Source organism: Tenrec ecaudatus, chromosome 7 (genome assembly GCF_050624435.1).
Source record: "Tenrec ecaudatus isolate mTenEca1 chromosome 7, mTenEca1.hap1, whole genome shotgun sequence".
Lineage (NCBI taxonomy): Eukaryota > Metazoa > Chordata > Mammalia > Afrosoricida > Tenrecidae > Tenrec > Tenrec ecaudatus.
The window spans coordinates 128,857,749-128,882,343 of record NC_134536.1 but is presented as its reverse complement, the minus strand read 5'-3'; the positions used below and the strand labels follow the sequence as shown (position 1 = coordinate 128,882,343).

Genomic DNA, 24,595 nt, shown 5'->3' with positions numbered 1-24,595 from the left:
CCGGCTCCGGACGCGTCTGGCTCGGGCTCGGCTGCTGCTGCTGCAGCCGCGGCGCCCGCGCTCCGGTGCGCTCAGCCTTGCGCGCCGGCCCCGGAGCTCAGTCCGCGCGCGTGCTGTGCGCCCCCGGCCGCTCTCCCGGATCCCCGCGCCGAGATGGGAGCTGCGCGGGGAGCCCCGGGCGGCCCCCATCGGCTGCTTGTGCTCAGTGTCCTGCTGCTGCTGCTGGCGGGTGAGTTGGGGCGAGCTGGGCTTGGGAGGCGCCGGAGCCCCGCGGGCAAAAGGAGGCGCCCGGGAGATGGGTTTGGGCGGCCGAGGAATGCCCGAGTGGTGGAAAGGCTCGCCTCTGGAGCTGGGGCGCCGCAAACCGAGGCCCGGAGCCCAGCTAAGCTCCGGCGCCCGGGATCGGGGCGCTCTCTGCCCGCACCGCCAGCGACGCGCCTCCAATTTCCAGAGTTTTCCTGGCGCCACCGGAGAGGAGAGTTCACTCCGGAACGGCCGGAGTTATCGGCTCCGGGCCCAGATGGGGAATTGCTCCAGGGGGGCATAGGACTAGCGGCCTGTGTGTGTGTTGGGGGTGAGGGTGGGTTAATACTTGGCTGGCTGGCGGAGGGGACGACGACGACGGAGTAACCTTCACCAGACTCAGCCCAGGTGAGGCGGCCCGGACGGGCCTGATGCCGGACGGACCTGCGGCGCGCAAAGCGGGGATCTTTGTTACCTATGCCTGCCAGACGCCCTGGGCTTCCTCTCTGCCAGTTCCCCAGCCAAGCCGGGACCCCAGATGACCCTGCCCGCGAGGGCGAACAAGGGAGGACTTGGGGGGCCTTCCACCTTCTCTAGCTCTGGGGGACCCAAGCCCAGGGCCCACACCCTGCCAGGGCCGAATTCGGGGAGTGGGGAGTCCAGGGCTGTCCTAGTGACTAATGTGGGAAGGCCGCTGCCAAAATCGGGCATGGCCTGCCTGCAAAGGTGCGGACGGGGTTCTCTCCGCGCCTTCCTGCACTGCCATCCTGTTCGTCCTGCGGGCAAAGAAAGCCTCACTTTCTATAGACAGAAAGGCAAAACCCGAGCTCCTTATGCCCATTCCTGAAGGGCCACAGCTTTGGGGGAGGGTGTGGCCCCCATCTCCAGGGCAAACACAAGGCCCCCTCCTATTCACCACCTCCCTCCCCGCAGCAGCTTTTATTTCCTGGCCTGGTCACACCTGAGAGTGGCCACCAAGGTGTAGAAGTGCCCTAGGCGAAAGCTCCTAGCTACCTGCACACCCCAATAGCCTGGGTCAAAGGCCCCTAGGCCCCATGCCGGCCCCCCAACCAGACAGAACCTTTGGTGGTGGACCCACAGCAACCTTTTCTTGGGCAAGGTTGCCCGAGAGACCTGGTCCCTAACTTAGCAGTCTCCTTTGCCTTTGAAGAGTGGCCGTTGGGAAGGGGGGAGGTGCACCTGGGGATCGCCTTTCCTGGCATCTTCCCGGCCTGCCGGCTGTGGAGGGGCTTTGGTGCTAGTGGAATCCCCTTCTTCCCCAGTCCCTGTTAGAAAGGATGGGGAGGCAAGAGCCAGCCCCCAGGATTTATAGGCGTTTCTGGAGCGGGCTCGTGTTCCCTGTGATGTGTCCGGTGGTTATTGCTCCTGGCAGAATCCACATCTGCTTCCAGAGGAAGTATGGAACTTTCGGGTGCAGCCAGGACCTGGGGCCTGCCCACATGGGTGAGCCTGTGCTCAGGGGTCCCCTGGACTAGGCGCACTGGGTTCTGGTGTTTCTGGGGTCCCCCCCATGGCTGCCCTCCCGGCTGCGGCTCAAAGTTTCAGAGTTCAGGGGGTATTTCTGACAGTCAGGGCTCTTGTTCAACAAATGTGAAATTCCTAAATTCCTTCCGTGAGAAGATGACTCTGATGTTAATCAATGCTAATCCGGTGCCGGGTGGTTAGGGGAGGAGGGGTGAGAGTGGGGTGGGGGGGTGCAGGCTCCCAGTGGGGGGAAGTTAGGGCAGGCTGAGAGCTTGGGACAGGAGGTCTGGAATCTCCTTGGGGGGGGGTGGAGGGGGAGGAGGGGGATGTCTTGAGCTCAACAAAGGAACATTTTAATGAGAGCCTTAAATCAATTTCACCAACTGTGCCTTGGTGTGGAACCTGTCCATGTGCTGTAAACAATTTCAGCCAAGAAGCCTGCTGCCTTCCAGCAAAAATCCAGAGACTCAACTCACCCCCAGACAGCATGACTTCAGGGGGCAACAAAATGCTTTTTTAATACATCATGGGCAGATTTTTCCATCCAGTTGTTTAAGTGCATAATTAACGTGCATGGTCATAAGACCCCACTGTTAATAAGGCTGGATGAATAAAGCACCCTGGTTGGCCAGCATGGTGGAGTAGACCATTTTGAAGTTCTGGTAATTATGCTGTAAATGGCTGAGTAACTTTCCAAACTTTGAGATCCCTGTTGGGATAAATACCAGGAAGGAGGAGGAGGAGGAGGAGAGAGCGCTTAATGTTTGAAAGTACCTGGGGGCGCTCAAGGCCAGCCCATCTCTTGAATGGTCTCTGGTCTTCACTGCCTAGCCCCATTCTCATCCTGCTTGTTCTCTGGGTTGTTACATTTTGGGATAGCTGCCCTCCAGGGGATCCTGCCCCCTTTCCCACCCCTGCTCTGAAGCCTGTAATTCAGGCCTAGGAATTGCTTTTATCAGCAATGGGTTTTCTCAGATGTTGGGGAGCTTAGAGCAGAGAGTGGAGGGCCAGTGTCATCTCAGCATATCATCATCTGGAAACATTACTTGCAGCCTGGTGCACCCCTGCTCCGAGAGCCCCAAGCCTCTGCCTGGCCGCCAGGGTATCCAGAGTCCCACTACCCGGTTTTCACGGCGGGCAGAGTGGTGGCCAGAGCTTGGCGGAGGAGACGAACTGTTTAGCAAAGCAAGAACTCAACCTCCTTGGCAGGCCCGTGGCCTTGGGAAGATTTTTCGACTTCTCCATTTGCCACCTCTGGAAAGGTGCTGACTGCAGGGAGCTGCACACGGAGCGTTAAATGCTTGGGAGTCTGTCTAGAAAGGGTCTGCTTCTCTTCTTCCCTCCCCAGTCACTCCTAGAATACACATTTCCCACTGGGATTCTCCGGGAACCCTCTGTCCTTCTAGCCCAGCGGGTCCCTTTCTCATCCCTGAAAACATACTGTTAAGTACCGAACTGTCAATCACAAGGAAGTTTGCCTCTTCCCAGAGGCAATTTGGAGTAAAGGCCTGGTGACTCCTGGAGAGATCCCGGCTCTGGAACCCCTAAAGGGAGTCCCCATGTGCGCAATTGGTTCTCGACCAATCTCCTTTGCCCCGCCCCAACACTGCTGTCTCCCTGAAGTTCCCCTATCTCCCCAGTGGAAAACAAGGACTGCCGGTAGAACTTCCGGACGCTGCGTTCCCAATGGATTTCAGTGTGCCGAAGGGTTCTTCCTGTAGACTCAGTCCAGTGCCTTCTTTATCATGGGTCCTGATGATGGGTCGATGTTTGCTTGGGTCAGTACTCCGGGTGGAACAGGGATTTGTTGATGTTTTGGGCTTCTAACAGGAGGTACTAGGCTACCCAGAGGTTCCTTGGAAGAAAGACTGGGTGATCCCTTGTGAATTAGTTAGTTTATTTTGCCAACCTGGCCGATAAACACAAGTGACGTTAATTGAAGGGCGGAGGGATAAATGGCTCCTTAAGCCTCGCCTTTCGAGTTCTCGGGTCTCTTGCTTTCTGATGGTTGGACCAGGGTGCAGCTGCCTTAGCCATTTCCTTGCTTCAGCTGGCCAGGCTCACTTCCTGCAAGACATCCCTGAGAAGAAGCCACATGGACCTACCTCGATGCAGTCCTGGGTGCTGAAGCAGCCGTGTGGAGAGACCCCTGCCAGTGCTGAGATGCTTACACGTTCACTGACTCGGCTTTCCTCCTGCAGTCGGCATCATAGTGTGTGTTTTGTGAGATGGAGGGGGACTTTGTGGATTGATGTTGGACATATGGGTTAATGTTGGACTTGTGGGCTTGGGCAGCACTGGTTTGGGATGTTTTCTTGATGTGCACTTACCCTTTTATATAAAACTCTTCTACATATGGTTTTCTGTGGATTTGTGTCTCTGAAGTCCCCAGACTAGCACACCTTGGGAAAAGCCAGCCGAGCAGGGAGGCTGTGAGTTGAGTTGAATGGATGGCACATGCACTTGATTTACAAAGTGAGTAAACTTCTGCTTATGGGGTCAAGAAATCAAGGACAGCATTAAACACCCCTTTGCCCCTTGGGTATGTGTGGCTGGGTCTTTTGCACCCTCTCCAGCCTCTCTGGGTTGTGGTTGCCTGTTCTTCTGAAGCGAGGGGTCAGATTCTTCCTTTCTTATTTCTGGGCAGCCTGTTGTTTGTGGTGGCTTCTCTGGGTTCCGAGGTGACAGGGCTCTGGCGTGTTCCAGGAGTCCTAAGCATGGGCCACCCTCTCTAGAGGCTGGTATCCCTACGGTTTGTGCCACTCAGGGTCAGTCACTGATGGTGACTAATGAGGAGTCCTTCCAGGCTACACAGAACCCCTTGTTTCCTATCCCTTTTGGGCCTCGGGCAATGTGATGAGCATGTCTATAAATGGCTTCCCTCGCCGCCGAGTCAGTCCTGACTCGCAGTGACTCTGTGGGACAGCCTAGAACATTTCTTATGAGAATACTACGAATAAAAATCGTCTTAGGATTGGTAGTTGGAAATATGGCCTTGGCGAAAGAAACGGATCCAGAGCTCTCACGATAGACTTTTGGAATGATAACGTGTTTGTTGCCACTACCTTATATGCAACAACAAATGCAGCAGCTGTGCATGTGGACTTTGCTGGACTGAAAATCTAGGCCTCAAATTAGCTACATCTGGGAAGAGAAATTGGAGAAGCCCAACACGAGCGGTCAGAACAGGGCCTGGCCGCAGAATAGATCATCAATACGATCAGTTAGAACAGACCATCAGTTGCTCAAATCCAAGTTCAAGGGAAGCTGAAGAAAATTAGAATGAGTCCAGGAGAGCAAAACCATGACCTTGAGTATGTCCCAACGGAATTAGAGGTCATCGCAAGAATCGATTTGACACACCGAGAACTGCTGAGTTGTGGGATGATATCTTCATACCCGAAGAAAGCACGAGGTCATTTATAAAAAAAAGAAAAGGACGGAAAGGAATGACCGAAGAGGCAGAAACTTGCTCTTGAATGTAGAGTGGCTAACGCAAAAGGAAGAAACGATGAAAGATTTCCAAGGGCAGCTTGAGAAGACCGTGTAAAAAGTACCATAACGGAACGTGAAAAGACTTGGAGATAGTCTTTCTATCTGTCAGCAGGGAGGAACATGCTTGGCATTTCTCAAGTCGAAAGAGCTGAAGAAAACTCCAAGTTTTGAATTGCAACACTGCAAGAGCCTGTGGGGAGATTACCGATCAATAAAGACTCCGAGCCACAACAACAACAAAAAAAGAGCCTGTGGGGAAAATAGCGAACGACACAGAGCTTCTTCCATCCGAAGAAGGTGCAAAGAGTCACCAAAAAGAATTGGTCACTCTTCAGCTATTTCATAAGTAGCATAGGATCAAAAACTGACGGTGTTGAAAGACAAAGTCCAAGTTGTCCTGAAGGAATTGGTGAAATAGCAAGTGAGCTATTTCAGCAAACGGGTGCAATGCTGGGAGCGCTCACTGGTCTATGCCAAGAAATTCGGAAGCGAGCCAACTGCCTGAGCATCCAATAGAAAGAAATCCATTAAAAAAAAAAGGGAAAGAAATTCATAAAAAAAGGAAAAAAATCCATATTTGAGCTCCTTCCAAAGCAAGATGATCTAGCAGGATGTGGCCAGTTGGTGAACACCACAGTTAATACTCCAGGCAAGCAAAATTTTGTTGAAGATGATTCGAAAATGATTCCAGGCAGCTGCTGGAAATTCAAGCGAGACACAGCAGACAATGTAGGACATGCGATACCATTGGTGACGTCAGATGGATGTTGGCTGAAAGGAGTGAGGTTTTCTTATGTTTAATTGGCTGTGCAGAAGTCCTCGACGACTGTGTGGGTCTTCACAAGTGACGGGCAACCTAGCAAAGAGTGGGGATTCTAATTGGGTTTTTGAGCAACCTCAGTATAGTCCAAGAGGCAACTGTTGAAGCCAAACAAAGGATACAGATCAAGGTGGCTTACAATCAGGAGCGGCGTCCCTGTCGGAGCCTTTGTCAGAGGGCTTCGAAAACCGTGTGGAAACGTAAGGCGATTCTTCACCGCGCTGTTTGAAGCCCCTTCGCACGTACTCCACATGCAAACTAAACAAGAAGTCCAAGAAACTACACTATACGAACACAACGTGGCCTCGGGATTGGAGGAATACGGCACCATCTGAGGTAGGCGGATGACTGGATTTGCTTGCTGAAACAGAAAGGACTGGAAACACTTCCTGATGAAGACGTCGAGTCCTAGGGCCTTCGGGATGCGTGGCTCATCAACGGAGAAAAGACAAGAAGCCCCCAACTGGCCAATAAGCAGCCCCGTGCTCAGGAGAAGAGATGGAATGGCCAAGGGGTTCATTTTGCTTGACGCGACATGCTACGTTTGGCACGTGTGCAAAGGCCTCTTTAAAGCAAAGATGCCACTCGGAGGACCAGAGTGCGCCCGGCCTCAGCCGAGCTGGCTTCAGTCACCTCATCCGCATACGGAAGCCGGATAACGGAGAAGGAAAACTGAAGATGGATCGATGCCTTGGCATTCCCGTGCCGGCCACGAACATTGCGTAGACCACGGTGTCGGCCAGAAGAACAAACGAATCTGCCCTGGTGAAAGGACAGGAAGAAGGCTCCTGCGAGGTGAGGACAGACAGACTTCATGTGGCCGATTTATCAGGAGGGACCAGATCCTGGAGAAGGACGTCGTGCGTGGTGACGTCGATGGTCACCGGATGGAAGTGACGGCCCTCGGTGAGATGGATGGACACAGTGATTGCCATAAGGGGCCCAAACATAGCAACAGTTCTGAGATGGGGCAGGACCGGGCAGTGGCAAGGCACATCCCAGCCCCGCGTGGACCCATTACGCCGCCATGCCTCCTTCTCAAATAGTGCCGACCACAACAGGGGAGTCGACGAGACCGACGGCTGTCCCAACAGCGGCCGCGGAAGAAAAAGCCTCCAGTGACCCCCAGATCTGACCCAGCGTGCTGCCGGCAGCTGCCTGGCGTCACCCCTTCCAATAGCGGGTCGCAGTGTAGTCCCCACTTCCCGTACCCTCCTTGGGACCTTGAGCCACAGCCTCCTCCTCGGAAGCCGACGTTGTCTGAAAAGCAGAAGCTTCCGAATCTGTGCTTGGCGAGTCGGGGCGACCCCACGGGGTACCTAGCAGAACTGGTCCGTGGAGTGCTCTTGGCCCCATCTTTCTGGAAGCAGGTCACTAGATGTCTTCCTCTGCTGGCTGCTGGCTGAGTCCAAACCAAGTGCCAGCTGTTGGCGTCACCCGTTACCTGCCATTTTGCTCCTCAGGAAAGTTCGCGAAGTGGCAGGAGCAAGGATCCAGAGCTGTATTTTAGCCAGGAAACCCCTCCCCCATGATGTTGTACCCTGAGGTTGTAGAAGCCCTGGTCTGAGCATCCCCTCATTCCCCAGACACTCAGCGCAGAGCTTTCCTGTTGCTGCAGGATACATGGGGGACGCCCCCCAATTGTTTGCGCAATATTTCAAGACGTGCTTCAAATAACTTTCAGCTCATGTGAACACACTTTGGGTACAAACCCAAACCCACTCCACCCAGAGGCTCCGTGAGGAGGTGACAGCTGTGGAATCCCTTGGGGTCGGTTGGACTCTGTCAGGGGGTTGGTCTGACTTAGTTCAAACCCTCCCCCCAGTGGCCCCCAACACCAAGGGGGCACTGGGATGGGTGCCCTGGGCAAGTGAGTGAGCCCACGTTGAATGGGGTTTTCGTGAAGGAAACGCAGACAGACGGCGGGTGACTCCAGGTTTGCAAGGGGAGGAGTTCTTGGGGGAAGGCTGGCCTTGCTTGCCTGTCTTCCTCTGCAGGAGAGCCAGCCCGTGGAGTGGCTGGAGGAGGACTTTTCAGGAATTTATTTGGTTCGGAAAGGGAGCCCGTCTTCTGCTGGGCTGCAACCGTGTTGCTGGTCTTTGGGGCACTTTACATTTTGGAGTGAGGAGGTCTTTGTGAGTGTGTGTGTAAGCCAGTAGCACTTCTGGGAGACGTGTCTGGGACAGAGGTTGGCCGCTTCAGAACACTCGTCTTTGAGCCAAGAGCAGTGTGGGCCAGGGACTCAGGCTTGGTTGTTGGCCCAATGGAAGAAAGGCTCAGTAAGTGGGGTTGAGTGTGCTTGGCCTGTGTCCCTCAGTGTCCTCCTACTCACCCGAACCTCAGTAGCCTGCCACTCTGCTGCGGTGCCCATGGCCAGAGCCTCGTGGCGGGGTTATGGGCGCAGGGCCACCGTCGTTGGGACTGGCTCCAACCTTGCCCTTGAGCTGCCGCTGGTCCACCCCTTGCCTCCTGCCCTGGGTTCCCCATCGCCCCCCAGTCCTTCTTCCTAAGCGGGTGGAGGCTCCCCATTGTGGATGGGGCAGAGCCCTGTCGTGGGGTTCTCTGAGTCTGCTGCGAGCCCCTGGCGCTTTGGTGGGCTGGTGGAGCAGCTGTCACAGCTGATCAGCGGTTTGAGGAAGCCTCTGTAGTATGTCACTTTTTCCATCCTCTCCCCACCCTCCCCCTGCACATTTAGGCCATTTTCCTCAGAGTCAGGCCGCAGAATGGCAACGGGGCAGGAAGGAAATGCTGTCTGAAGGGGCAGCAGTTTGGGGCTACAGGTCCTTGCTCCAGGCTTGGACTTGGGGCCGCCTAACCAGTGCAACCCCCAGCCCTGCCCCGGGGCGCCCACTATGCGTGCTGAGGTGAGGTGCGGGGTGAATGCCGCCTCTCTGGGAGGCTTCCCGCAGGTGGCCAGTCTCTGACAGCAGATGTGGCTGCTGGCTGTGGAACGGAAAGACACCTGGTCCTGCATGCCCTTATGGTCACCAAGGGGTCAGGCCCTGGTGGGTTTTAGGGTACTCACGAACTGCCATTTCTTCCTGACCCGTCTCAGTGTGAGAACTCTGCTGAAACCGGGTCCGTGTCCCCGCAGCACAAACCTCCCACTGACACGCAGGGAATGGGGTGGGGGGTCATTGGCCGGGCAATTGAACCTTGGTGGTGGTGACGGACTTAGGTGAAGCCCAAGTTCACTCCCTCCGTGCCACCGAGTGGATGCCGACTCCAAAGGGCAGGGTACCTCTGTCCCGTAAGTGACTGAGATGGTTCCGCTTCACGAGGACAGAAAGCCCTGGCTTTTTCTCTCGGAGCAGCCGGTGATTTCGAACTGCTGACCTCTCCAATCGAAGCCCAACACGTAACCATTACACCGCCTGGGCTGCTGGAGGGTGGGATAGGGATTGTGAATTGCGTATGAAGGAGGCTTGTGCTTCGTAGAAGTGTGGTCCAGAGCCCATCATCAGGGTTAGCGGTGCTGCAGGCCTGCCCGTTAGGGGCTCTGGGAATGGGCCCAGGAAATGCCTCTATTTACCTATTATTTGTTAGGTTCTGCTGTATTAGGAGCTCGCACTGGTTACATAGTTCAGATGTCAAAGAAATGGCATTTTAAAGAGCGTCTTTCTAGGCCTGTTGTTTTATGTACTCATGCGTGAGAACCCCTTGGGCAGCCCTCGAGGATCTGTCAATTGAAGGTGGTGTGGGGGTAGGAAGGAGAGAGGCTGGTATTACGATCAATCGATTGAGGGGAGCTGAAGGTGGAGTCGGCTCCAAGTGCTTGAGTATCTTCTATGGGTGTAGCTGCCCCAGGTGGGGAGGGAGGCAGGAAGGAGAGAATGGGGAGAGGTCAGAACCAGCCCAGGGATCCTGGAAAGCCACCCTTTGGAAAAGCACTAGGCAGAATGAAGAGCATCACGGAACGTGTGGGAGCGGCAGGGCTTCAGAGAGGAGAGGGGGCCACGTCGCAGCTAGCTGGCGTGGGCAGCCGGGGCCACTAGACTGTTGGTATGGGCATCAGGCCTGCCCTCGTGTGGATTCAAATTCATGGCGGCAGCACGTGGGCGGAGTAGACCTGCTTCCCAGGCTTCCCAAGCTGTGAGCTTTCTTTCGGAAGCAGATCACCAGATTGACTGTCTTCCGTGCCACCTTTGAACCAGGGCTCAAACCACCAACGTTCTGGCTGCTCGTCGTGAAACAGTCAGCCGCTTGTACCAACCAGGGACTTCAGGCACCCGACCACGAGTCTGGAAACCTGCGTGGGCCTTTCTGACATCGCAGAACAGCAAGTCGTGATAGGCAGAGCCGTGGCTTTCTGTGTTGTGGTTCAACTCCGTTGTTGTGTGTCACGTGGCCAGTTAACTTTTCTGAGCCTCCCTTCATCTGTTAAGACGCAGGTGACGGTGCGTGTGTCTCGTCTACACCGTGAGGTGATCTGCGGCTGGAGGGATGGCTGTCACAGGGAAGCCAGCCTACTTGACATCACTCGCCATCCTTCCTTGCTCCTGCCTTTCCTTGGGACTCTGTTCGTGGTTCACGAGGGCTCGACACAGCCCCGTTGGCCGGCAGCTTTGGAAATGCTGTGTTTATGATAAAGCACTCTCTTCCCCGCTGCAGTGGATCTTCATATTTCAACAGCGGCTTAGAAATGTGGGGAACGCCACTTTGCACTTCCTGGTGGGGACGCTTCCTTGTACCATCCCAACGCGGATTCTCTTGAGAGTGGTCCTTGCTGGGTTACCCTGCCTGCTGCTGGGCTCTTCCCGGGAGTGGGCGGCACACTGTGCTTCTGGTCACCTGTGAAGATTTCTGTATGATCTACGGGAAGGGCTTCTCATTGCTGGGTGGCTATGAGGTTTTGTGCATCTTGTGGGCCCGTCCCTCAATGCCGTGGGTTGGGGGGTGTGGGGGATGTTCCCAAGAGGCTGTGTGGTCAGGGATGGAAGGCTCTCCCTAGGGGTGCCTAGGAGGCCAAGGCAGGCATGACCCTCCCAGAATGCATGGCTCCTTTTCCGGGAGACACCCTGGCTCCCTTTGTCCCCTCCTTGGGCTAGTGGTTGAAGGGTGATAAGGAGAATGCTTGTCTGCCCTTGGGGCTGCTGAAGGGTAATGGCTGTGTCTGAGTAGCAGCTTTGTACCCGTGAGAAATGGGGCCCTTCCTCCAGCTGGAGCAGCTCTGTGCCCCGGGCCTTCTGGCCAGTGGCCCGCAGGCGGTATTTCAGTACTACTGACCCCTTGGCAGTGCATCCTGCGCTGACACCCAGGGCTGTCCTGTTGGAATGAGAAACCTACTGTATAGGTCTCTCGGCTGTTGGGTCAAGGTTATCTTAATAGGCTCTGTTCTAATCTTAGGGTTAGATGTACCCTGTTCACGGCTGTCCTCTGGCCTCCTGGGACACTGCAGGCCCCCCATATAACTGCACCCATTCCGCAGTATGCCCCGTGACTGCTGTGGTCTTCATCCATTTCCGGGCCTCGTGGGTTTCAGCCCCGGGGTCCCCCCTACTCCGCCCTGTGGGGTCGCTGTGACTTGGGATGGGCTGGGAGGCAGGGGTGTCTCACCTGTAGGGGGCTTTTCTGCCTCAGATGCAGACGTTGTCATAACTGACACAGAAGGCTGGCTGAGTCTTCCGGTGAGTGACTACCCAGATACCATTTCACACTTCATTAGGGAGCTACAGGCTTACCTGTCCCCTCCCCCAGGGAACACCAGGCCCTCCTGTGATCTGGGCAGAGGGCTGTCTCAAAGGTGGGTCCTAAGTCCTAGGTCGTGGTGTACTCTGGTCAGGTTTCCTGGGATGCACACCCCCTCTTAAGCCTAGGGGGCTCTGGGAGACCCTCACATGGGTCCCACTCTGCTTGTGGGACCTCGGGCCAAGTCCCACACGCCTCCCCAGATCTCAGCTCCAGGACAGAGACTCAGAGAGTGTCTTCTTGCAGCCGAGCTGTGTTCCTGCCCACAGCCGCTCCCCCAGGGCTTTTCGGGAAAGCTCTTTGATCCGAGGGCAGTCTGGGTTTTATTCCGGAGTCTGTGCGCGTGCGTGGGCGCAGATGCGTTTAGACTTGATCACATGGGCGATGTGGGCATGCGGGTGTGAGTCCTGGGTGCAAAGGGGGAAGGGGAAGGTTTGAGCACATTTCATTGAAGCTTGGGGAAGAGGGGTTTTAGTTTTTTCATTTAAGAAAATTTTAAAAGCTTTTCCTCCTGTTTCTTCGGTGTTTAAAAGTAGGCGTAAAGGCTTCGTTGGCCAGTGCTCAAGTATTTGAGGGACCGGTGCAGCAGGAGTGGGGAGAACCCCTTTGATTTTCACACAGAAAGGAGAACAGCTGAAGGAGGGCTTCACATTGGGGAAATTGGGGGGGGTTGGACTCACGGGGAGGGGGGCCCCTGCATTAACCAACAACTGCTTGTTCACCCCCTCCCCTCCCCACCTCGCCCCCCCGCACTTGATCCTCTTAATCTAACTCGGTGGTACACAGGGCAAGGAGCGGTTTGGTTTGGTTTGCGTTCAGCAGGTGGAGAAGCTGGCATCAAATGCAACCAGCTCAGGATGGCCAAACCAGAGACCAGACTACAGGTCTCTTCCAGGCTCCCAACTTAGGGCCTCTGCGGGGTGTGTGGGTCACCACCAGAAACGGGGACAGGTTGCACACGCACATGCTCCTGGAGCCAGGTCAGGGTGGGGAGTGGGCTGTGCAGATCACAAACCCTCGTTGCCCATAGGTTTGGGGAACCAAACCCTGCTAGTCAGGTGGGGAGAGGACTCGTCTTGGGTTTCTTTCCAGATGAGGCGAATATTGACTAGTGACGCTGGGAGAGATCTTTTGGACCTTCCTGCTCAAGAGCATCTTTGCCTCCAAACTCTTTCAATCGCCTGTGAGCCGCCCTCGTGGGCAGACAGCCATAGTTCCAGACCACCAGCCGCTCCATGGGAGGCGGAGGCGGCTTGCTCTCTACGCTGGTAAAGAGTTGCAGCCTGGCAATCCCACAGGGGCAGTTCTGCCCTGCGCTCTAGGGCCGCTCTGTGTCAGGGTTGGCTGGGTGGCAGGGGGTGTTGTGTTTTTGTTGATGGTGGTCTTTTCAGACACAGAGCGGCAGGGTTAAGGTTGCGGATGGCCCGTTTCGAGGTCTGCGCATACCGCCTGCCTGGAGTGGACTAAGATTGCCCGGATCCCCATGGCTCAGCTTTCCCTCAGCAACCCTGGAGCCCTGGCTTTGCTGGCAGGTCACAGGTGGCTACAGGTCCTGGCTTGCAGGTGCCCTGCCACATTCCAAACCTGGGCTGTGTGTCGGGAGCAGAACACAGGGTGACGCTGTGTGCTGGAGGCCACGTGGGTGGTGACACAGTCATTCCTGGGGTGGTGACGAGGTTGCCACCTGAACACTTTTTGTATATGTAGACGTGCCCACGCCTGTTGGGACAGGCCCCAGGGCACATAGTAGGGTGACCCTGGATGCAGGTTTCCCTTCTGTGGATGACTTTGGGGGTAGGGGTGGGGCAAGGCTGTTAACCTTCAAAGGAGGTTGGACCATGGCCCCTGATTTTCGGGGAGATGCAAGCTTGCTGCCTGTGCCAGGCCCTTTGGCTGAGCTGGTAACCCTGCTGCTTCTGAAGCTCTGTCCTCCCTGGTCCTCAGGGAGGGAAGAGCAGCAGCTCCCCTGGAAGATGCCACCTTCTGAGCCCTCTGTAGAGCCTCTATGTACGGAGAGAGCCGGGCTGTTTTCCCAGTCGAGGGAGAGAGAGGATTGGGCCCTTCGGGCCAGTCAGTCCTTCCAGAGGTGGTACACCGAGATGGGATCTGAGATCCCAAAAGTTCATTTCCAGCCACCCAAAAACCAAAACAGATCGCAAACAAAGAAACCCTTGTCTTGCAGCCTTAGGGGGTCTTGTAGCCCCCAGCTATGAAGAGCATATCACTCTTACCTGTTTGGTTAATTTAGCAAATGAAACTGGTTGTTGAACTAATCAATTAAAAATAAAATGCTCATCTCAGCCAGCAGCCGCTCAGCCTGGCCTATGATGGGGGCTCATCCTCCACCCCAGGGGTCAGGCTTCTGGAGGCGGGAGCCTGGCTGGGTTCTGGAACAGCCCTGAGGACTTGTGTGTGGGGGGTAAGCTCAACCCCTCACCCCATTGTTAAAACAAAAGGCCTTTATTTCATAACCACCAGCATCCATCTCCCTTGCCCAGTGAGTAGGGTTGCCTGGCTGAGTGAGGGATGGGCTGGAAAACTTGGCCTCAGGATTGCTATGGAAAAGGTGTGGGTACCGGTCTCTGTCCTTCTTTCCCTGGCCCTCTATGCCTTTGTTCTCACGACCTTTTGAAGATGGTCCCAGAGGCCTGCTCTGTCTCCAGGAAGCAATTTTAGGCGAGCCTCTACTTGGCCCTCCCCCGTGAACGCTGTCCTAGGCCACTGACTAGGGGGATCCCAGAGGGGATAGGAGAGTGTGGCACTCCCTCCATCCCCCTCCCACCCTGGCCTGGATCAAAGGCGCCTGTCTCTTCAGGGCCCAGGAACGTACCTCTCCCAATTGCCCCACCAGTGAGTAAATAGCCTGGCCCTCCAGGCTTTTGAAGCCGTGGTGCTTCAGCCCCCAGGAATGCAGAGCGGTTCATGTTAGGCCGGACTTGACTTGGGTTTCCACCGCTTTCAGGATTTGCAAATTCGAAACAAATGCTCTCATTTAGCAGCAAGCAGGCCAGGGCCTTAAACGGAGGGGGGCGGGGGGGGGGACGTGGAAGGGCGTTTATGGTGGTCACAGGTATTTGCAGAGCCAGGGACCCCAGCAGGTTTGGGAAGGGTGGAAGGTTTATGGTTAGGTCTTTGCACAAAGATCCCAGCCAGGTCTTGGGTAGAGGGCAGTTAGGTAGACCCTGCCATAAGACCCCTTGCCGCCTCCTGCACCCCCTCCCCCTAAGTGGGCCTTGGAGAACAAAGGGGTTTGGGATGTTGTATGTCCCTGGTGCTCAGGGCCTTGGCTGACAGTGTCTGGTTTCCCGTGAACTCTGCTTCCTGGGCTTGGAAAGACTAGCTAAGTGGCCTTCACTGAACAAGTCTGCCGCCTTCACTTGCAGTCAGTTTGGGGAGCTAGGGGCCAGGGGCCCCATTTTCCTTTTGTTGTTGTTTCTGGAAGTAAAGACCTGTGGAGGTGTCTCTGGGGAGAAGATGTTAGGAATCTGCTAAGCAAGTGCTAATTGGCCTTGGTGAGGCCTCTGAACCCAGAGAGGCAGTGGGTCTGCCAGGCAGCCCCTCCAGCTCGCCCCCACCCCTCACCCCACCCCAAGCAGGGCCTTCCATGTACCTCCACTGCAGGATGGGGAGGGGGGATAAGACCAACTCCAGTTGGGCTCTTAGGAGAACCAAGAGAGCCACTGTTGTAGTTCATTAACACCGAGATGCTAATTTTCCTCACATTTTCACGTCTCCCACATTGGGGTGAAGGACAACTGGGAGTATTGTGTGTTAGCCCTTTTTAGTGGGAACTCATAATGTGCCTTGAAACCAACCCTTGAAGGGGCCCTGGGGCATACAACAGTTCTCCAGGCCTCCCCACAGGTTGGTGGTTCAAACCCAGGAGGGGGGTGGGCAAGTTCTGGCACCTGCTCCTGGAAAGAAATAAGCCCAGGAAACAATGGGGGCAGTGGGTCCCTCACAGGGGCCACACCAAGTGAAAAGGGATGGCTGTTCAGTGGCGTCCAGTCAATTCTGAGGGTGGAACTGGGCCTACGGGGTTCTCCCGACTGTACCCCTGGAAAGCGCATGCTCATAGGGTGATTCGCTCAAGACCTCTCGGCTTCTCTTCAACTAGTGATTTTCAACCAAAGGCATTTTCCCTTTCGCGTGGCACCTCATTTAATACTATAAGGCGTCACAGCATGTAAGGGGTGTGTGTGTGTGTGTGTGCGCGCGCGCGCGGTTTGCTGGCTGTGACTTTGGTCCGCAGAAGGCAGAAGAGGTCCCTCCAGGAGAGGAGGGAGATGGATGGCCCGGAGAGGGCAGCGTGTCTGACGGAAAGAATAAAAATGGCTCAGATGGTAACGGCTCCATTTTAAAACACTGCCGCGTCCCTGGGGGAGACTGGAGATGCATTTCAGCAGTCGGGGGGTGTGTCTGGTAGAGACTGGAGATGCACTTCAGCTGTGGGGGGGGGGTGTCTGGTAGAGACTGGAGATGCACTTCAGCCGTGAGCGGGGGTGTCTGGTAGGCAGGACCAGAGTAGAATCATAGACAAAGCAAGAGACCTGCCAGGGGCTCTGGGGGCAGAGGAGACAGATGAGACTGGGGATGGGGAGTTTCCCCCCCTCAGATGGCTTATCTGTGTGGGATTGACACAGGGCTGTCCCTCTGGACTGCCTCCTCTAATCTAACCCTCCATAGGTGCAGCAATGGGCTCACATGGGGAGGATGGGATGGGGCAGGACTCTGGGAGGTGGGAAGGTTGCTGAATGACTCCACAGCAAGGTGTACCCAGAGCCTCCTGGGTGGTGCCAAGGTGGTGCCAAGGCCCCCTTTCAAGGCAGGGGCGCTCAGGCAGGGGCCCCAAGCTGTCTGTCTTTGGTGTTGTAGTTTGGGTCTAACATTACATCATTTTGTATTTACCTGTGTGGCTAGAAAGGTCTAGAGAGACCTGGGGTAGGGTCGCCTGCCAGCTTGGGGGTGGGGTGGGGATCTTCTCCCAGTGGCCTGGGAATTAATAGCAGCCTGTTCTGTCCAAGCCACTGCCTGGGCACCAGGACGAGGTGTTGATGGGGCTGACAGCAAATCCCTCTGAGCCCCAGGTTGGGAATACATTAGTTAAAAGTTGCTCTTAGACTCCTGACAAATTGCTTCCAGTTTTGTGCTGCCAAAAGCCCGGAAGTCCGAAAACAGGGTGCAAATTGGGTTATTTACGGGGCCTCCATTTTCTGGGCTTCTCTGAAGTTGGTGCAGGAGGGCTCAGATCCAAAGTGAGCTAGCTTCTCTGAGCCCAGAGGCCCTCTGGTATCTGGCACCAGGTGGGGAAGAAGTGGGGGTGGGGGTAGGCGGGCCCTGGGGGGCGGGGAGTGCTGTAAAATGCAGGATGTGTGTTGACCGGACAGGTCTTTGAGGTGCCTGCAACCCACCCCTAGCATTAGATCAAAGAAATACCTTTTGTTTTTCCACTCACACTTTTCCTCTGCCCTGGAGCCAGGGTTGTAAACGGTTGTAGGGTCTGCCTCTGACTGCCTGGGTGGAGAGTGGGGGCAGGGGCCCCATGACAAGGGTTTTACCTGGAGCTGAGCACTTCCTATCTTCTGCCCCCTCAATCTTGGGGGCCCAGGGGTCTGCCCGTGCACCCATGCTCTGAGCTGGTGGAACCGGCCCCACCAGGCCAGGTTCCACTCCAGGCTAAGTGTTTTGTTGCTGAATCATTTGCAGTCATTACGAGTAGTGTGGAGTGAGTGATATTTCAGGCCACTCCATGGGCTTGCTAGAGGCCAGAGTTGCCTGGAACTTCATTAAGAATTCCTCTTCCAGCCGGAGAGGGTGGGCGAGCTCATTCAAAGCTTACTTAACTTCTGACTGCCTTGGTAAGAGGCCAGCTACTAAAATATGAAAAATGTTTGCCCAGCAGCCCCCAGAGCTTGGCCAGACTGGCCTGGCCAAAGAAAACACACACTTACAATTCATTATTTAGCCTCCTCCTGCGTGCTTGCTCAGGTCTCTTCCTCCCCTGGGACCCTGCTGGGTTGGGGGAGGACCCAAAGTGGGGGTGGGGGGATGAGAATGGGGACAGGGAAGGGGGGGGGTGGGCAGGAAGGCTCTTACACCTTGGAGGAGAAGATTGGTTGTCCACGCTGGCCCCACCCTACCCAGTATTAAGTGACCTAGGAGGACAGTGGGCACATCCCAGGAGAGCCTCTGCTCTGGGCCGTTTCTGGGCCGATGGCTTTGTTTCTGTCCTGGCCTTTGCTGGGAACCTATCCCCACAGGGCGTGTACAACTGAAAGTGATGCCTTAGGTCTCAGGTGGGTCACTGGTACCCACCGCACACAAGGTAACCTGGGCCTTAAGATTGTGCAGTCTGGTCTCCCCTTGGGGTTTCCTGGTCCCATTTCTCCTATCACCTGTGACGTAAGAGCTCACCTGGCTGCTTAGAGGCAAAGGAGTGTGGGGGCAGAGACCTGGGGGAGCCGTGTCCTTTGGGCAGTCCTTCTAGTGGCCAGGGAAGCTCTGGATTCAGTTCTCCTCAGGCAGTTCCTGGAAGATTCGCACCTACAGGTCGAATCCTGACTCTTTTGTTAAAAACTGCAACAAGAACGTCAGTTGTTACAAAATGGCAACATTCTTAGGACGGCAATAAGAAGAGAAGCAAACACACAGGAACAAGTGGATTTCAACTCTCAGGGACAAGAAGGGCGAGAGGGAGTCTGGACATGTTATCCGGAGGGACCAGTCCCTGGGAGAGGACCTCGTGCTTGGTAAAGGAGCCGGGCAGAGGTGCAGAAGGAAGAGCCTGGCCAGACGGGTGGGCTCCGTGGCTGCAATGGGGGCACATGCGTCAGCGCCAAGGTGACCGGGCAGGGCTTTAGTCTGGGGCACACAGCTTGGAATAGAACACGCAGACTGCAGCTAAGGTCGCGGTTGCTCTCAAGCCAGTCTCACCCAGCAGCGCGCCCGGCTGGCCCCGAGCCGGACGGGGAGTGCTCATGGGATTTTTGCCGACTGATTTCGTGTTTGCTTGTTTGCTGGTTTATCATCTTATTGGGGCTCTTACAGCTCTTATCACAATCCACACATCCATCCATCGCGTCAAGCACATGTGTACATATGTTGCCCTCATCATTTGTAAAACGTTTTCTTTCTGCTTGAGCCCTTGGTTTCAGCTCCTCATTCTTCCCCTCCCTCATCTCCCACCCTCCCTTTTGCAGGAACCTTTGATAATTTATAAAATGTCCCCCCTCCCCGTGTCTTACACCAACCACTGTCTCCCTTCATCCACTTTTCTGCTGTCCATCCCCCTAGGAAGGGTTATATGTAGATCATTGTGATTGGTTCCCCGTTCTCCCCCCACCTTCCCCTTACCATCTTGGTATCTCTAGTCTCTTTATTGGTCTTAAGGGGGTTTTTCTGTCCTGGATTCCCTGTGTTTCCAGTTCCTATCTGTACCAGTGTACATGCTCTGGTCTAGCTGGATTTGTAAGGTAGAATTGGGATCATGGTAGAGGTGGGGGGGGGAGCATTTAAGAACTAGAGGAAAGTTGTGTTTCATCGTTGCTACACTGCTTCCTGACTGACTCGTTCCCCTGCCCCCCTAGACCCTTCTGTAAGGAGATGTCCAGTTGCCTATAGATGGGCTTTGAGTCTCTATTCTGCACTCCCCCTCATTCACAATGATGTGGTTTTTTTTTTTTTTTGTTCTGGGTCTTTGATACCTGATCCTATTGACACCTCTTGATCACACAGGCAGGTGTGCTTCTTCCATGTGGGCTTTGTTTCTTCTGAGCTAGATGGCAGCTTGTTTACCTTCAAGCCTTTAAGATCCCAGATCTTTTGATCGCCGGGCACCATCAGCTTTCTTCACCACATTTGCTTATGCACACGTTTTGTCTGCGGTGATCGTGTTGGGAAGGTGAGCATCACAGAACGCCTCTCTGGCTGATTTCTTTCAGGTCTAGATCGCCAGGCCTTTCTTCCGTGTTGCCTCTGGGTGGACGTTCAGTTAGCAGCCAAGCACAGTCTCGGTTTAGGTTATCCAGTGTCATTCTGCGTGTTTTCTTATTCCATCCTTGCCACGCCCCTGGGAGTAGGTGTTCTCTTTCTTGCCCATGAGGAGACAGACTCAGAGAGTAGCTGATGTGCCCGGGTCTATGAGCGAAGATGCCTACCCTACCCCTCCACCCACTTTGGCTGAAACGTGGTTTTCAAGGGTGAGTCTAGGCTCCGTCTGGCTGTGCATGGATCAGGTGGTCGTCACTCCCCTCAGAGTGACTCAGGCAACTGTTGGCCCGAAGCCGGGTCTCGTTAACACTGGGCTCACAGTGACCTGCAAATTCGACCCAGTTCTACACTCCCGCGCCCTGTGGACGGAGCTGCAGCCAGCATGCGTCTGTCCATCCCAGTGCGTTCAGCCACTGACTACTGCTTTCCCCTCTCTGCGTCCTGCCTTTCTCAGAGTAGGGGGCTTTCCGTTTATGGCTATTTTTATTTTACTGTGTGAAATCTGTACGACATAAGGCATGCGATTTTAACTTTCTAGTGTGCCAGTCAGTGGCACTAATTACACCCACCACTCTCTATTTCCAAACCTTGCTATTTCTCAGCCTAGCCCCCACACAAGCCCTCGTACCCAACTTTGCTCTTAGGCATGTGCATCTATAGAATGCGTGTGTAGACCTGGAGCTGCTCTGTCGAAGGAAGGGAGCCTAGCAACGTGTTGCATTTAGGCTGTTTGTTAGGGGGTAGGGCAGTTCCCAGCTCTCCGCAGATGGTTAACAGGTCAGTGACCAAAAAGGTTGTGAGTAAACTGTTGTCCAGTGGACCTGTGACAGGCACATGGTAGAATGTGCGACAGCTGGCAGGCGCGGTTCATATGGGATCGGGTAGTTTGTCACCGAGACTGGGACCCTATGACAGCCAGCAGGGACCGAGATTGTTCCATGCACCCGTCCCCTTGCATGAGCGCGTCTTGGAAATCTGTCTGGGAAGAAGAACAGCCGGAGAAAAAGAAGTATCGCCGGAGCGCTCCTGAGCGACACGGATGGCAAGACTCGGTCTTCTACGCCACGGACACGGTGTCAGCCTCCCTGGCAAAGTAGGGCAGCAGCCAGAGAAGAAGGACCTCGGCCAGACGGGGACACTGTGGCTGCAACCATGGGGTCAGCACAGGGACAGTTGGGGGTGGCGCAGGGCCGGGGGACGTCTCGTCCCGTTGTGCGCAGGGTTGTGCTGGGTCAGAAGCGACGCAATGGCACCGACCAGCAACAGCAGGAGCCTGGAACTTTCCCTGAGGAGTCCCGCACCCCCCTCCCCCAACGGCTTCTCTGATCTCCGAGACCACAGCTGTCCTTTGGTCCGCAGGACTCCACACCGGATACAAGGACCTGCAGCAGTTTCCGTTTCTGGTCTTTTTATTGCCCTCACTCGATGGCCAGTGCCGGGGTGGGTCATGCTTTCTGCCCTCTGTTTTTCTCCATAAGCGTCAGTAACCCTGTCCTGGACCCCACACGATTGCTCACGAGGTTCTGGGATTCCGGAGACCGGAGTTGAAATCCTGGAAGCGATCTGGACTTGTCTGTAACCCCAGCTCCTCTTCTGTCGGACCGACAGTTCGGGTGAGGCCCTGGTGAGGGAGAGACAAGTGGGGATGGGCACTGCAGCTTCTCCCTGGCATATCCTGGGGAGCCCTTCAGATCCAGCTAGCTGTGCGGTTTTAGAAATGAAATCTCCGTTAAACAAACGGGCAAACAAAAATCCCGTTTCCTTGGCGTTGCCTCTGACTGACCCATGCTGATCCCGCATGGACGGTTTCCACTGACTGGCTCTTCAGAAGGGGACTGCCAGCCCTTTCTTAGGCGGCACTGCCAGGTGGACCGGAGCCTCACGTCTTTCAGTGGAGCGCTTGTCTGGCCCCCTCACGGGCTCCTTCCATCTATGGCCATGTCTGTCTCCTCCTTTTCGGCCCCACCGCCCTTGGCTTTAGTTCAGGCCATGTCAGCTGCCCCTTGGAATCCCGCTGGGAAAAGATCGGAGTTGTGAAAGGCACATCTTTCTGTTATTTGTATTTGTTGTAGCGAGTATATAGGTAGCAGAAACCAGACACTCTTCTGCCTCTTCACACGGACAGCTCAAAACAAAGCAACCAAACTCACAGGCCGTGGTGTTGATGCTGACTCTTGGCCACCCTGGAGAGAGGGACAGGGTGGAACTGCCCCATGGGTTTCCAAAGCCTTCAGTCTCTCTCTTTAAAAAAAAAAATCATTTTATTGGGAGCTCAAACAGCTCTTAGCACAATCTGTCTGTCCATCTGTCCATCCATCCATCCATCCATCCATCCATCCATCCATCCATCCATCCATCCATCGTGTCAGGCACACCTGTACATATGTTGACATCATCATTTTCAAAGCATTTTCTTTCTACTAGGTATCAGCTCTTCATTGTTTCCCCCTCCCCTTCCACCCTTCCTCCCTCACGAACCCTTAATAATTTATAAATTATTATTACTATTTCATGCCTTACCCTGACCGATGTCTCCCTTCACCCACTCTTCTGTTGCGAGACTGTCACTCTTTACAGGAGTAGAAAGCCCCATCTTTCTGCCTCGGAACGACGGGTGGTTTGAGCTGCTGACCTTGCAGTTAGCAGCCGGGCAAGTAACCCCGCTGCCGCCAGGGCTCCTGTGTCTAGTGCAGTGACATGAAGCATGTTTACCGTGTAGTTCAGCCATGACCATGAACCCTTTCTGGTTGCTCCCACCGCGGGTGCCCCAGGACGCCTCGTGACCCTGGGTGCAACAGAAGGGGCGCTGCCGGCTCCGCACCGAGCAGGAGTCCCTTCTCTCCTGGTAACATGCCATCCTCACGTCTCAGGAATATTCTGGCTCCACTTCTTCCAAGATATTTATTGGTTCCCCTGACAGCCCACCATTCAGTGTTTCCCAGCATCCTAATTCAAGGGCACTGTTTCTCTTGGCTCGTCCTTATTCACGGTCCTGCCTCAGCTAGGCATCGAAACGAGCCTGGCCTAGGGCTGGTGCGCCTTAGTCCTCAAAGGGATAGCGTTACTTTCTAACACTTTAAATAGATTTGCCCGATGCAAATCTGATTTCCGAACTGCAGCTCCCAGGAGTGCCGAGCGTGGACCCAAGGGACCTGAACCCCGTGACGTCAGTCGTTCCTGTGTGTTTCGTCAGCACGTTGTTTATTAACCCCGTGGGGAGAAGTTTCGTTTTCTGCATGTTTCGGCGTAATCCCTGCTAAGGGTTGCCTGTAACCTTGGGTCTTCATCAGTAAGTGCTCCAAGTCGTCACTTCCCTCAAGGAAGCTTCTGTCGTCTACGTCTCTACCGCAGGCTGTTCGCAAACCTCCCTTCAATCCTGATGCCCCATTTCTTGGATGATTTGCTCAGCATGCAGATTCCACCCTGCGTACCCCTTCCCTGATTTTCAGACACATAGGAGCTCCCCCATTCCATTCTAACAACTGCCTCTTGGTCCAGGTCCAGGTTCCACATGAGCACAATCAAATGTTCTGGTATTTCCTGTTCTTCACAGTCTTTGTTAGCAGAGAAGGACGAAGACGTAGGGGATCGGGTGAGCTGATGAAATAGATGTTAACCAGAGAGAGTTGCGTAAGAAAGGCCTGGCCATGTATTGCTGACAGGCCACAGCCTGGGTGGAAACTCAATGTGTTCTGCCTCGACCACGTGGGCCACCAACCGTGCGTCTGGATCAGCTCTCCAGCAGTTGACTGGTGGCTATAAAGAAGCAAAAGCTCAGAGAACTGGATTTCCAGTATCATCTTCACAGGACCAGAGTCAGCAAGTAGGATGAAAAATCGAGACGTACGCCCGGTGGACCACAAAGAGACATGGAAGCAATTGGAAGATGAGTCAATTGCAGAGCAAAATGTAGCATTCAGACCCACGATGTGAGAGAAAAGCCAAGGAAAAGGTATCCCTTCGGGTCAATCTGCTGGAGTGGCTCCTCCATCGAGTTAAGGCAGACGTCAGACAGCGTCAGTAACACTTTCACGGTCTGTAGGTGAGACCAAATTAAAATAGCGGCCGCGTTGAATTTATCGATCCTTTTATAACTTTAAGCCAATCATGTAATTTCTTTGTATTCTCTTTTATTTAGGAACTACTTTTAGGATTTTTTTCCCCTGAATGCAGCTTTGAAGTAGGTGAATTTGAAATGAAAATTTAAAAAAACACACAAATGAGAAACAAACGTGATAAGTAACATCGCTTTTTTCTTCACTATTTTAATCTAAGAATAAAGAAAGAAAACATGTCTCCTTGTCTCTGTTGACAAATTGAGTGCTGGCCTGCTAGCTGGAAGGTTTGTGGTTCAAGTCTAATCAACCTCTCCGTGGTAGATAGGCTTGGTGATGTGGTTCCGTAAAGACCTTCTGAGGATCCTTTTGTACCGTTTTGTGGGCTTGCTGTGAGCTGGACTGTGAGCCAGCCTCTAGTCCAGGGCACACAAGAGCACTCATTTATTGGAGTCTCTGGGTAGTGCGAGGACATACGGTGATACAGTGGTCACGACTGGGCTGCTAACCCAGTCATCGGTTGAAGCCACTAACCCCTCCCCTCAGGAGAAGGATGAGGCTTTCTACTCCCATAAAGATTTACAATCAGGGAACAAGTGATCCAAAATCTGTGTCGAGGAGGGTGTAGGAGGCCTGGTAGAGCTTGATCAAGGGCAATGTAACCGAGAGGAATTACTGAAACCCAAATGAAAGCTGAACATGAGAGTGGGACAAGAGGAGTGTAAAAGGAAATAGAGGCAAGAACTAGAGATCTAAATACAGGTGTGTACATATGTAAATATATTTATATATGACCATGGAGAAATCTATGTGCATATAT

At 54.4% G+C, this 24,595-nt stretch overlaps 1 protein-coding gene across 1 annotated transcript in view; it reads left to right on the top strand.

The window, feature by feature from the left end:
- The window catches only part of PTK7 (protein tyrosine kinase 7 (inactive)), a 74,989-nt gene continuing 50,394 nt past the window's right edge, over window positions 1-24,595 (top strand). The window contains exon 1 of the mRNA XM_075555070.1: window positions 1-229. Coding sequence (XP_075411185.1) covers window positions 154-229 — 76 coding nt within the window. The 5' untranslated portion in view covers window positions 1-153. The remainder of the gene's footprint in view (window positions 230-24,595) is intronic.